We start from the raw sequence: 14,204 nt of genomic DNA, 5'->3' as shown, positions 1-14,204 counted from the left end.
AATGGTTGTCAGGGATGGGGTTGGGGAGAGACGGATGAAAAGATGGAGTATGGAGGATTTCTAAATCAGTGAAACTACTCTGTATAATACTTTACGAGCTGACAAGTCATCATAAATTTGTCCAAATCCATATAATGTACTACACCAAAGTGGACCCTAATGGAAACTACGGATTCAGGACAATGATGTGTCAATATAGGTTCATAACAAATGCCCCATTCTGGCGGGTTGTGTTGATAATGAAATTATGTCCGTGAGGGGACAGGGAAGATATGGGGGAATCTCTGTGTCTTCTGCTCAATGTTACCATGAACCTAAAACTGCTCTAAACAATAAATCCTATTTTAAAATAGTGAATAATGCTTCCATTTAGTAGAGAGTTTTTCTTTACTAACATTTACTCTCAGGATTCTATAAATAGATATTTTTCCATCAACTACTGTCATCTAATATTGCAAAGACTAATTCTAGCCAACCTGACTTCTAATCTGGCACCCAGGATTCCCACCTCTTGGTGCCCTGTAGAGTCCTCTTCCCTTGATTATTAATATGATGCAATTTCACTCATGTGATAATGGTTCACTACATAGAAAAGGGGATTTTGAAGATGCCCCTACTCAGTTTAATTCTGTCTACTCAAAAGAAAGATTATTCTGGGTGAGCCTGACCTAATCAGGTGTACTTTTTAAAGGTGTCCAGGCTTTCCTGGGAGTCAGAGCTTCAAAACAGCAGAGATTCTTCTGTAGATCTTTTACGAAGCAAACTGCCATGCTGTGACAGGACCGACACGTGTAGGAAGGCCATCAAGGTGGCCTCCCAGAGCTTATTATAAACGGTCACCACCTAATGACAATCAAGATAATGGGTCCCTCAGTCAGACAGCTGCAAGAAAATGAATTCTTCCAACAACAATTGAGCTTGGAAAAGGACCCTGAATCTCAGATGAGATCATAGCTCCAGCCGACGCTGTGACCTGAGTCAGATCCTGAACAGACAATGTGTTTATGCTGTGCCTGGACTTTCCAACCAACAGAAACTTTGAGATGATAAATTGTGTGGTTTTCAGCTGCTAAATTTGTAGTAATTTGTTACACAATAATAGAAAATACACTAGTTTAACATTTTCTAAGTGGCCCTTTTGTTTTGTTTACATTCTAGATCTTTATAAACTTTCATTATACTTGAAATTCAATTATTTCACCAATACATCTATAGGGTTTTTTTTTCACTTCTCTTTAATTTATAGGTAGGTATATGGTGAGACCCTTTAATCCAGAGAATCAGTTTCTCCTTTATTTAAGTGACGTTTTCATGGATTACAATTAATGATGGGAAAACTAAGTAAAGTATGACTTAAAATGCTAAAAACAAAGCAAATAATTTGAGTAGTTAGTGGTATTTCAAGTAAAAGACCCAAGAAAAAAACAGGCCTACCTTTAGAGAAAATGACCTGATATTAATGCACAGATAAAAGGGGTGAGACAAAATGTTAGGCTAATCTTTTCATCAAATGAAATGACCTTCATGTAATAAAGGAAAGAAAAAGCAGCACAAGAAAATGATTCCTTCCTATGATGCACAAAAGAACGAACTAGCTGTTTTAAATTAATTGCATTCATCCAGATCCTGAATTTTATGCTAAGGTTCTAGAAAACTAGTATATGCTGTTTCATAGCCCCTTTTCATAGTCTGTGAGAATAGGACCCATACCAGGAAGTTAAGGACAAACAAATGTAGAGTATTTTTATTTAAAAATTTCCAAATTATCAGGAGGATGGATTTTAAAACACAGGCATATTAACGTGGAAAAATTCTAGGATTAACTATCAAGCATTGTTTGTGAGCTTTTACTAGCCTGTTGTTAGCACTCATTAGGAACAAACTGAAGTTCATTAAGAACAAATAATGTCATGAGAGGCCACCTTCATGGCCTTGCTAACTTTGCTTTCAATATTGATAGGTTGGTGGGTTGAAATAAAAAGGTGGTGTTGTTGTTTTTGTTTTGTTTTGTTTTTTTACAATGCAATATATAGGTAGTTTTGGTTAGACCAGAGCTGATAGGCTGATAAATCAGAATGTGGGGTTAGCATTTGTTATGGCCTTAACTGTCCCACCAAAATTCATATGTTACAGTCCTAGCCCATAGTACCTCACAATGTGACTGTATTTGGAGATAAGGCCTTTAAAAATGTAATTAAGATCAATGAGGTCATATATACAGGCCTTAATACAATGTTACTGGTGTCCTTATAAGAGGAGAAGATTAGGGGTACCTGGGTAGCTCAGTCAGTTCAGCTCAGGTCATGATCTCGTGGTTTGTGAGTTCAAGCCCTGCATCAGGCTCTGTGCTGACAGCTCAGAGTCTGGAACCTGCTTCGGATTCTGTGTCTCCCTCTCTCTCTCTGCCCCTCTCCTGCTTATGCTCTATCTCTGTCTCTCAAAAATATATATTAAAAATTTTTTTTAATAAATTAAAAAAAGAAAAGAAGATTAGGGGGTGCCTGGGTGGCTCAGTCAGTTAGGCGTCCAGCTTGGGCCCAGGTCATGGTCTCACAGTTTGTGGGTTCAAGCCCCATGTCAGGCTCTGTGTTGACAGCTTGGATCCTGGAGCCTGCTTCAGATTCTGTGTCTCCCTCTCTCTCTGCCCCTCCTTCACTCACGCTCTCTCTCTCTCCTTCAAAAATAAATTTAAAAAAAGAGAGAAGATTAGGACACAGACGTGCACATGCAGAGGAAAGACCATGTGAGGGCACAATAAGGAGACAGGCATCTGCAAGCCAAGGAGAGAGGCCACCACAGGAACAACGCTGTCAATGCCTTGATCTTGGACCTTCAGCCTCTAAAACTGCAGGAAAATAAATTTCTGTTGCTTAAGCCACTCTGTCTGTGATGTTTTGTTATGGGAGCCCTAGCAAACTAATACAGCATCTGTTGCTTACTAGATGTCTTCAAGGAAGGCTGGATAGACCACTCTGTGAGCATCAAAGAATGTCAGAGGAATGTCTTTGCTGCCATGGGATGTTCAGTGTCACAGAAACAGATACCCAGACTTCGTCTTTGATTTTCCCTTGGAAAACAATTTCACTATAGTCGACTTACTCTGTACTAATGTCATGTTCAATCATTCCAGGCGATGGTTGACCACTAGCCAGTCTTTTCCCTCCCTCCTTTCCCCTCTCCCTTATTTCATCCTCAAGAAATGTATAGAGCTCTAGCATAAAAGATGGAACTAGATTCACTGGGGATCTCACAGCTGTGCTTTGAAGAACATGCTCTTGAGAAACTGAAGACATTTTGTTACTAAAAGATGAGTCTAGAGGCATAGGCATTGGTTGTGATATGGGAGGTAGGTTTTTACTTCACCTGACACCCATCCTTGCAGGGGTTCTGGAGGACCTAGGATTTAGCACAATCTAAAGACCTTCAGGTTACATATTAACATGTCTGGGGATGCTCAAGATACGGGCATAGGAAGTACAAGAATAGACCCCACTTTTAGATAATATCAGATGGAGCTCAGAGCATCAAGAATTATTATTATGTAGGGGCCCCTGGGTGGCTCATTCAGTTAAGCATCCAACTTCAGCTCAAGTCATGATCTCAGTTTGTGAGTTCAAGCCCCACATTGGGCTCTCTGCTGTCAGCAGAGCCTGCTTGGGATTCTCTCTCTCTGTCTCTCTGCCCTTCCCTTGCTCACTCTCTCTTTCTCTTTCTCAAAATAAACGTTTTTTAAAAATAAGTGTTATTATGTAAATTTAGCACACTTATATGCAACAGCAGGCAAGGACCAGAATATAACAGTTAAAGGTATTTGACAAAGCCTTATTATATCCTTCTAGATAAAATGATTAAAATATGCTTGAATAATTTATTTTAAAGTAGATTTAAAAGCATACACAAAATGTGCTCAATAAAGGTTTTCAATGTGGAAATAGGTTCACAGTGATATCTAGTTAAAATGTACCACTTGGTAATTCTTTTTATAACTGTTTCTGTTTATAATGTCTATGAAACAGAAAGTAAACTCCTAGAATACCTTTGAGAATCAAGATTCAAAATATTCTTGGTGAGTTGGTGTGACATGTGAAAATCAATAATAACAATTAGCAGAGCTAAATATACATATCATCAGTTTAGTTTTTAAAAAATAAGAGTTCCATGGGTATGGAGATTTTGTAAACAGTTTATAGGAAACAGGTCTTGGGAATTAGTTAAATAAAAAACTACAGCTATGAATAATTTTGGAAATAATAGTGATGTTTGGGAAAGTAATGTCACTGAATTGTACCCTTAAAATGGTTACATTGGTAAATTTTATGTTTTATATATATTTTGCTACAATTAGAAACCAAAACTGTAGTGAAGCCACAGATATTTGGCATATTACAAGCAGATTTGATTCTTGAAAAGCAGATGAGAGCCAACATACTGGTGTGAACAAATATTGTGTCGTATATTATTATTTATTTCAGAATATCATATCACACTCTATATTAAGGCACAAATTAAGTGTTGAAAGTTCTAAAACTGACATCATTTGAGAAAGGGTTAAAGAAACCATTTGTAATTATCCTGGGGCAAATAAGGCTGTTCTACAAATAAATGGAGTCTTGTCATGTAGAAAGAACAGACATCCTCCATTTTGTTCCACAGGTAAAACAGATTTCATAGGTGGCATTCGTCTCTTTATTCATTCCATGCCAGGTCTGCTGGATGGAGCTGCAGATCATTTCTTTATACATTAATATACTAATAAAATAAAAAATGGGCAGATGAAGTCTAAATACCACTGGATACCTGAGAGAAGACAATCTAAGGAGAGGCCCTCTCGTGGATCACTGACATGTGAATTATCTGGCATTGGCCTATATAAGGAAATTCATTACTCAGGTAGAAGGATGCTTTCTCCAAATGCAAGGGCATATTAGTCAACTTTAGTTTAAGTATGGGAGTCCTGTCTACCTCAGCTGATCTCCTTTTTGGTTTTGATGATAGATAACAAGAAATGCTTATAATCTTTACTCTTTATCTCAGAATTTCTCTAGAACCTTTTGGAGAGCAGCCATAACTTCCTTATTCCTCAAGCTGTAGATCATGGGGTTCAGCATAGGTGCCACCAGAGCATAGAATAGAGCAACCATCTTCTCCTCTTCCTCTGAGGAGGCTGACTGTGGCCCCAGGTAGGTGAAAATGGTAGCCCCAAAGCACATACAAACCACAGTGAGGTGGGAGGCACACGTCCCAAAGGCTTTGCTACGTCCCTGAGCAGAACGAATATTCAGAATGGCAGCAACTATACGAACGTAGGAGAACAGAACCAGGAAACAGGGAAGCATGATCACCAGAAATCCTGAGATGGCCACCATGACCTTGTTGAAGGAGACGTCCACACAGGCTAGCCGTAGCACTGCTAAGGTCTCACAGGCAAAGTGATTGATAACACTGTGACACAGGGGAAGCCGGAAGGTAATGATTGTTTCCATCAGTGAATTGGTGAAACCAACCACCAAGCAGCCAGCAGCCAGCCCCAGACACAGCTGTCCATGCATGATGACTGTGTAGTGTAGTGGGTGGCACACAGCCACATAGCGGTCATAGGCCATGGCTCCCAGCAGGAAGAACTCAGACCCACCCAGGCCCAGGGAGATGTAGAGCTGGAGCACACAGCTGTAGAATGGGATGGACTTCCGGGCTGAGAGCAGGTGGGCCAGCATTTGTGGGGCAAAACTGTTTGAATAACAAAGGTCCACAAAGGATAAAACACTAAGGAAGAAGTACATGGGGTTATGAAGCCTGCTGTCCAGTCTGATCAGAAGAAGAATGAGAACATTTCCCACCAGAGTCACCAAGTACATGGTCAGGACCAGGACAAAGAGGAAGACTTGCATCTTCCAATCACTGGACAACCCGAGCAGAATGAACTCCCTCACCCATGTCTGGGTTTTATTTTCCTGGCCCATGAGTTTCTGAGGACCAAACTCTAAAGATGTTGAAAAAACAAATTATGAAAATTCAGGATTGGAAAGTGGCTTTTAGACCATATGGAGAGCTTACCCATCTGAACTTAAGTTCTTCTAGAACATCTCAGCCAAATCGTCATCCACACTCTGCTTGAACACATCCATATGAGGAGCACAATGGGATCCAGCTGTGCAGCTGGAAATCAAGGAGAAAAGAAGTTACATTCTTGGAATTCAATTTATTGGAATGTAATTTCTCCTCCCAAACATCTGCTCTTAAATGGGGGAAGGAAATTAATGAAGTGTTTAGACTTAAAATCCTATTCCATTTAGTAGGTATTATAGAGAATTCATGTCTTTTTGGTGAGAAATTTTTTGGTTCATATGAAAGATATTTTTCTGAATTCTGATTGATGTCCAGTCCCACTTAACTTCCCTTTGTTTATTGGGTTTCCTCTCTAGATATCTCAGACACACCCTACTTACCCCTCCTCAGGGGAATGTATCCATGAAACCCTGGATGTTGTAAATAATATTCTTATATTTTCATTAATAAATTTTTTTGAACTTATTTGCTTGACCTTGCCCTTTTGACATTGCCAAGTGGAAGGTCTCCTCTCCACCTACCTCACACCAGTGACTACGATGGTGAGATCAACCCAAGATGGACAACTTTAAAAATCAGGTGTTGTTAGGGGCACTTGGGTGACTCAGTTGGTTGAGATTCTGACTTTGGCTCAGGTCATGATCTCGCAGTTTGTGAGTTTTATCCCTGCACTGAGCTCTGGGCTGACAGCTCAGAGCCTGGAACCTGCTTTGGAATCTGTGTCTCCATCTTCCTCTCTGCCCCTCCCCTGCTTGTGCGTGCATGCGCTCTCTCTCTCTCTCTTTCAAAAATAAATAAATGTTAAATATTAAAAAATCAAAAAAGTCAGGTGTTGTTGGGGCACCTGGATGGCTAAGTTGGTTAAGCATCCAACTCTTGATTTCAGCTCAGGTCATGATCTCATAGTTCATGGGTTTAAGCCCCGTGTAGGAGTCTGTGCTAACAACATAGAGTCTGCTTGGGTGCTCTCTCTTCCCCCACCCCCTCTCATTTCAAAATAAATAAATAATCAGTTGTTTCATGAAAAGAAAGTATATATAGTTGCTAAAATTCATCTCCCATGCCCCTCAAGTGGAATTTAATAACTTGTTTCATGATATGAGGTTGTTACTCAACAATGATGTTTTCTCAAGGAAGGAACAGCTCATTCATTTCTCAATACACCATTGATGAGTCCTTACCCATGAAGATAGAAGGATAAAAAATCAGGTGTTAATTATAGAACATGAGGACATAGGCAGTAATTTTTTTACCCAAAACCAAAATTTCTTTTGTTTCTTTTCTTTTGCTCACTTACAAAAAGAAAGTAGTGATCCATATCTAAAGTATACAGATGGAAGTCTGAAGTCTTAGAGACCATCCTGTGACAGTACACGAAGGATCCACGTGAAATATTATTACCCCAATGGCTCCTTTGCTATTCATGCTATAACTATAGATAGCAGACTCCAACTGAATTTATCAAAAACTTCCATTTTTAGCTTAAAAACTTAGAATAATTATTAGAGATCATAACACTTATAACACAGGTGGCTGGGAGACTTAAGATTAAGGTTCATTGCCATGAAGATAGCAACATTCAGACCGTTAGTCATAAAATATACAGGATTAAGTATTGTTCTGAATAAGACCAGAAATGCCAAGGGATTTCTTAAAAACCGAGCTTTCAGAAATAGAGTGTTAAAAAGAAATCAGAGGAAATGATCAAACAATGTGAGAAATCCATTCAAGGCTTTGCCCTGGAAGCTTCCAGTCACTCACGCCAGAATTAACTGGAACAAGATACTTAGCTACAAGACTGGCAAAGAAATTCACAATGTAGGGGCGCCTGGGTGGCTCAGTTGCTTAAACGTCAGACTTCATCTCAGGTCATGATCTCACAGTTCGTGGGTTCGAGCCCTGTGTCAGGCTCTGGGCTGACAGCTCAGAGCCTGGAGCCTGTTTCAAATTCTGTATCTCCCTCTGTCTCTGACCCTCCCTTGTTCATGCTCTGTCTCTCTCTGTCTCAAAAATAAATAAAAAGTAAAAAAAAAAAAAAAAAAAAAAAAAGAAAGAAAGAAATTCACAATGTAAGTAAAGCTCCTCACTGTGTAACAAAATAAGGGATTAAAAATCTTCATGACAAATAAGTAGGTCATAATCAAGAATGATATTTTTCCAGAATGTTTAAAATTCACAGGTTGTTCAGCCTCATGGCTAAAAACCAATAGCATAGGCTTAATTTTTTTGTGTTCCTTTGTTTGTAATTTCTGTTGCACCACACCTATTTGTACATTAGCTTCTTTTCATTTTGCCATATTTTACATTGAGTTAAAAACTACTGTCATTATACTGGTTAGAAAATGTCCTAGTCATGAAAGCCCTGATCAAAGTACGGACTGGTATGTTTACAATACTTTCCTATCCTTACGTAAATGTATTTTTAGCACTTCAATGCTTTTTAGAGATTCACCAATAGCTAGAGAGAACACACTTCACACAGCTCTCTCTCTGACATCTGAAAATCTGCAGTTTTAGAAGAGAATTATACCTCCCTCTCTCTTTCTACACATCTGTATATATATTTATACATTTTAAGAATTGCTGAAAATGTAAATGTTGAAGAAAGTAATAGTTATTTCATGCTTGCTGCTTTGTGTTAGGATTTCACAAAATAAACCAAACAACTGTATAAATCACAATAAAACCTGAAACATACCAAAGTGTGATGGCTTGTTTCCAAGATGTATTTCTATTGTAACGTGTCCTTTAAAGCAACACCAGTGACTTGAACCGCATTGTATGTTAGACTGATTCCAGATCACCTTTCTTCAGTCCTGTCTTCCCAGGGCTCAGAGGTAACCCTGACACAGCCACTCTTCTAGGTACATCAGAGGTGTGCACATGCATACAGGCTGCGTGAACGTGAAGGGGCCGGGTAATGCTAGATTCACGTATGTTGTCTGCACTCCTATAACCAGGACTTGAATGTGTGTGTTTTTTTTTTAAATCAAACAATTACAGGGGCGCCTGGGTGGCTCAGTCGGTTAAGCATCCGGCTTCAGCTCAGGTCATGATCTCACGTGTTTGTGAGTTTGAGCCCCACGTCAGGCTCCGTGCTGACAGCTTGGAGCCCAGAACCTGCTTCGGATTCTGTGTCTCCCTCTCTCTCTGCCCCTCCCCTGCTCATGTTCTGTCTCTCTCTCTGTCAAAAATAAATAAACATTAAAAAAATTTTTTTTTAATTTTTTTTTAAATCAAACAATTACAAAACTAGTAGCGTTTTCCTGCCTATCTCCAAACACACCCAAAATGAGGTCATTTGTCATTAAAGCCATGTTATGCTTGCTCAGTAATGTCGTCAGGCAAGCACATTTCTGAGTGATACATAATTTGTATAAATGATTTTGCTTTTTTTTTTTAGTAAAATATATTTGATATATTTAAGAAGTGATGTGTTAGGACACCTGAATGGTTCAGTCAGTTGAGTCTCCAACTTTGGCTCAGGTCATGATCTCGTGGTTGGTGGGTTCGATCCCCGTGTTGGTCTCTCTGCCCTCAGCTGCTCTCAGCGCAGGGCCCACTTCAGATCCTCTGTTTCCCTCTCTCCTTGCCCCTCCCCTATTCTCTCTCTCTCTATCAACAATAAACATTTTTTAATTAAAAACTGAAAATAAAAAGCGATATGTAAAAGTAAATCTTATTGTAAAATTATTTCAGATAACTTACCTAAGTCAATTGCCCTGTGAATCATTAAGTTTTACAAAATCTTCTCAATCTTATCTATTCTTTTGGTGGCAGATGCTGGGAAAAAAACAAGCTCTTGAAACACTCCTGCTCATCTAGAGTGCAAAACTTCACTGGCTGGGAAGACTGTTAAGAGAAGAATTAAAAACCATAACTGCACTTGTGTCTGTATCAAGTTGATCTGAACTATTTATTTATTTCTTACTCTATACCAAATTAGACTAAATACTCTACATATCTAATAAGTAATATAACACAATACAACATAATACAATACAATATATAATAATCATCACAATAATACTCTGAATTTTGGCCCATTATTGGCAGGTGGCAAAGGAGGCGAAGTGACTAGCCAGAGGAGGGGTCCACAGGTAAACGGGATTACCTGATAACTCGGGGTACATCCCTTGTGCTCCTGTGCACAGCATGACCCCATGTGCAGTGCAGTGATAGATCCTGTTGAAAGGCTGTGGATTCACCTAACATAAAAATCAGGAGACATATCAAGAGGACTCAGTTCCTTCTGCCTTTAATCCCACCACCTCAGAGTCATGGCGGAGCTGAGGAGGGGCCTGGCACTTACCCGTGATGTTGCAGTCTGTCCTCCAGGTCACGGCCACAACAGGACAAGGAGGAACAAAGCACATCTCCCTCATTTACAAACTCTCTTGTAGTACATGATTAGCCAGCCTCTTTCACAAACTCGGAAAGATGATCAAGCTTCTACTTTGTGTCTGATATGGTGATGAGTGCAAGAGGGGGTCCATGGCAGGGAGTCATTTCTTTCTCCCTTAAGAAAAAATGAAGGGCTATGATTATGGACACTAATGGAAACAAAAACAATCTAATATCAGAAATGGATAAAGGTATGTGCTGTTTAAAGTCAGCTTGCAAACGAAGATTAAACCTAAGTACAGTTTTGTTCAACCAAAAGACTATCCCTAACAAGGAAAAGATGAATCCCAACAAAGGATCCTCGGCTGCGGGCATGAGTCTGGTCTCAGTGGGGAGATTTGTCCCTTCTGATCTGCCTCCCACGGGGAACTTGGACCCGATTATCTGTAGTGGTGAGTACTTATGAGTAGTGCCAACACATCCCCCCTCTGCTTGAGTAAATAGTTCCTATCACACTAACATAAAAGGTGGCCTACATTTCCAGGCCACATGATAATCACATCAAAGGCAGAGGTAAAATCTTGAGTGGCCAGCGGTGTAGTTAAACCCAAATCATTACGCGGGCGAAGAGATCCAGTTCTTTCCAGTCTGAGGGACACTTTCCAGAGCGCCCCCCTGGGGGTGCCACACACAAACATACTCACTCATGCTCCAGCTGTTCACAAAGTTCTTTCATACCTACTTAGTTGTACACTCACAACATAAAACCACAACTCTGGGAGGTACTGATACTGAATTGTGCACTATAAAATGGTTAATTTTATGTGATATGAATTATACCCTAATTTAAAAATCTTCATTAAATGTCTTTCTTTAAAAAAAAAAATCAAAACCAGCCCAAACTTAAATAAACAAGTAGTAAATAGGTAAGTATTTAACAGCAAAACTTACACAAAGTTAAACAGAAGAAGAGAAGAAGATACTGAGATGTAAGTAAGAATAAATAAATGGGCAAAGTCATCGATAAGCTCTCAATGGAAAGAAGCAAAAAGTCAGAGAGAGAATTAATGGTCAGAAAGGAAAAATGAAACCAGAAAGGAAGACAAAGAAAAAAAAAAAGAGTACATTGAAGAAGCCAAAGAAATAGAAATGAAACCAAATGAGGAAGAAATGGAAACAATGAAAATGGGAGAAAAGATTTATAGATGCCATTTTCTCGACATTTAATCAATGTACACATTGCTAAAGCTATCCAATATTTTATATACCACAGCTTCTTATATTTTATTTATTTTGGTATTCAATCCCAGAGTGTTACTTTTAGTCTTTTCTTATTTATTATCGCAGCCCTTCTTTGCAGTGAAATTTTCTAGAATTTGGCTCTATCATGGTAGAAATCCTGCTCAAAATAGATTTACCTGGGAAATTGATGAATTCCCAGAGAATATTAACAGTGAGATCTTTCAGGACAACCCTCCCACCACACACACACACAAATCTTCAGGACGAATTTTTTCCCAGTTACATTACTGAAAAACCCTAAATTTCCCACCAAAAAATAGCAGACTCAAAAACGCTTGGCTAAGGAACATGTATTTGGCATTACTGAAAGCCAAATTACACAGGCTTAATTTCGATTCTATGGCCACTTTACCATAATCTGTTTTGTAAAGAGAAGCAAATACTTTACCAGAGTCATCTCTGCATTGCCACAGCACACTGGAGATGCTCAGAAACCCAGATCCCTTTCCTCTGGGCTTTAAAAATAGTTGCGAAAGGAGAGGGGTATGGGACAAAGAAAAGAAGGTGAAGTAAAGTCATAGAGAGCAGACAGGACAAGGGGGGTGGCACAGATCTGAACAGGAGAAGTTAGGACTCCTGGGTTGGGCTGCCTCCTGCACGCCGCCCCCCCCATTCCCTCTCCTCTGCTCAGCTCCGACCTATCTAGCCCTGCTCCACTGTGACATTGTTTTCTCTTCCTTGACCCAGAGTACTTAGAGAATGAGCTTGAAGCTGCAAGCAGGCATGGGGAGTAGCCCACACAAGTGGAACAGCTGTATTTATCATTTACCAACAACGGCTCTGCCTCTTTGGAGCATTTTCATGCAGCTTGAACATTTGATTTGAATTTTGAAAGACCCCTTCCACTGGAATGAAGCTTTATGGAAAAGCGTATGTTCCCCTAAAATCCTAGCACAGCAGTTTTCATATCTGTAAAATAAAGAGAATGGCATAAACTGCGCCCTTCCTGGGGGGACATACACATAGTTATCTAGCAATAATGAAAATAATGAAAATGCTTTATTAATAAGCAAATGGAAACACACTTGAAAATGTAAACTTGAAAATGACTGTTTTAACAACAAGCATCAGCTAAGCAGCCTATTCAGCGCGTGAGTGTGGACAGTGGGTCCCAGCAAAGCTTTGTTAGGTTCCTGACCAGCCCGAGATGGGCAGATGCGAGAAGCATTTCAGACAAGGATGTTACCCTAAAGACTTGTTCCCCAAATAGAAATTCTGTTTGGAGAGGAAACAGCTAACCTGTGAGGGAGTCCTCTTTCTCCTGACATCAGTGAAGAAAAGGACCATTGGCGTAGCCGGGCCTCTGGGCCCTGTTTCCAGGAGTCAGCGGGTAGAAAGCAGAGATGAACACCAATGCCAGTTTATTAGCAGGCTCAGGCCACCACAGGTCGGGAACCCTTAAATCGCTTGAAACTCCTGGCTTCCTAATTTGAACAGCCAGAACACATTTTCTTGGGACAAAGCTCCAGGAGAGGACAACTATGTCAAGCCACTGTGCTGTCAGGCTTGAAGTACACAGGAGGGGGCTACAGATTACAGGAACTTGCTTTCAGAATTCATGTTGCTAAATAAGTGTTAAAAAGACACTTGCAAACTCACCTTTGGAGAGTGGAGGAGGTCATCCTGAGCCTTGGAAAAATGGCAGGGCTGGGCAAGTTGCGACATTTGAAGCAAGTGCAGTTCGAACAGATAACTTTCTCTAACTTTAGTGACGAAATCTCAAGGGGCCAATTATGCTTTGTTCATTAAATTTCCTGTCTTTTCCCTCCCCCTCTGTCTGGTCACTTCTGCACCAAACACCCTAACCCGCATTTCAACTTTGCCAATCAAAGTTTTGCTTCCTTGTCCCCGGTGCATAGAAAGGAGCTCTCCAAACTTTAATTTCTCAAGGGGATGGGATGCATCTGGGTTTTCACTGACACCACCCTTGCATGGTGGAAATTTTTTACTCCACTTGATAAGCATGAAGAGGTGATTACATCTCAAATTCCTCCTTCCAGTTCACCCATCTCCACATTCCTTTGAGCAATAGCTCCCAACCAGGCAACCCAGGGGTCAGTGGGATGCCTTGTACTTCATTGTCTGATCTAAGCATGGGCAGAGAGACTTCTTTCTGTACGCCGGGTCCTAAGGAGATGCTAAGGCGGGGCTGCTCCTTAGGTCTGGAATTCTACATCCCGTAACCTTCTGAAAACGTACACCTTTTCCTTTAAAGAAGATAATCTTTGCTACCCTGGTTTGTACTTGGAGATTTTCAGCATTCAGAATCCTCAGTAAAAGTCCAGCCATCCTGTGTGGAAAAACTCCAGTGAGGATGTTAAGCTCTTGTGTAGTGAAACCTGTAGAAGCCCTGAGTATTCCCTTCTCCGAGAGTGAGGAAGAGCTCTGCTCATGGGCCTTGTGTCTGTGACAGTGACCAGGCTGCTGTCAGCCTCTGCTCGGCTACCTGGCATTGCTCTAGGAACGGGCACGTGATTCATTCTCCCCAACTT

General features: G+C 40.3%; 1 protein-coding gene across 1 annotated transcript; it reads right to left on the bottom strand.

Annotated features, from left to right (window-relative positions):
- Positions 1 to 5,030: 5,030 nt before the first annotated feature.
- LOC109269194 (olfactory receptor-like protein OLF3) lies at positions 5,031 to 5,960 on the bottom strand. The gene has a single exon (XM_019453075.2). It carries the CDS (start codon positions 5,958 to 5,960, stop codon positions 5,031 to 5,033), a length of 930 nt encoding a protein of 309 aa, XP_019308620.2.
- Between the last annotated feature and the right edge of the window lie 8,244 nt (positions 5,961 to 14,204).

Source organism: Panthera pardus, unplaced genomic scaffold (assembly GCF_024362965.1).
Source record: "Panthera pardus isolate Hobbes unplaced genomic scaffold, ASM2436296v1 HiC_scaffold_8, whole genome shotgun sequence".
Classification (NCBI taxonomy): Eukaryota; Metazoa; Chordata; class Mammalia; order Carnivora; family Felidae; genus Panthera; species Panthera pardus.
The sequence above is the reverse complement of the archived record's forward strand: the minus strand, read 5'-3'. Positions and strand labels throughout refer to the sequence as shown.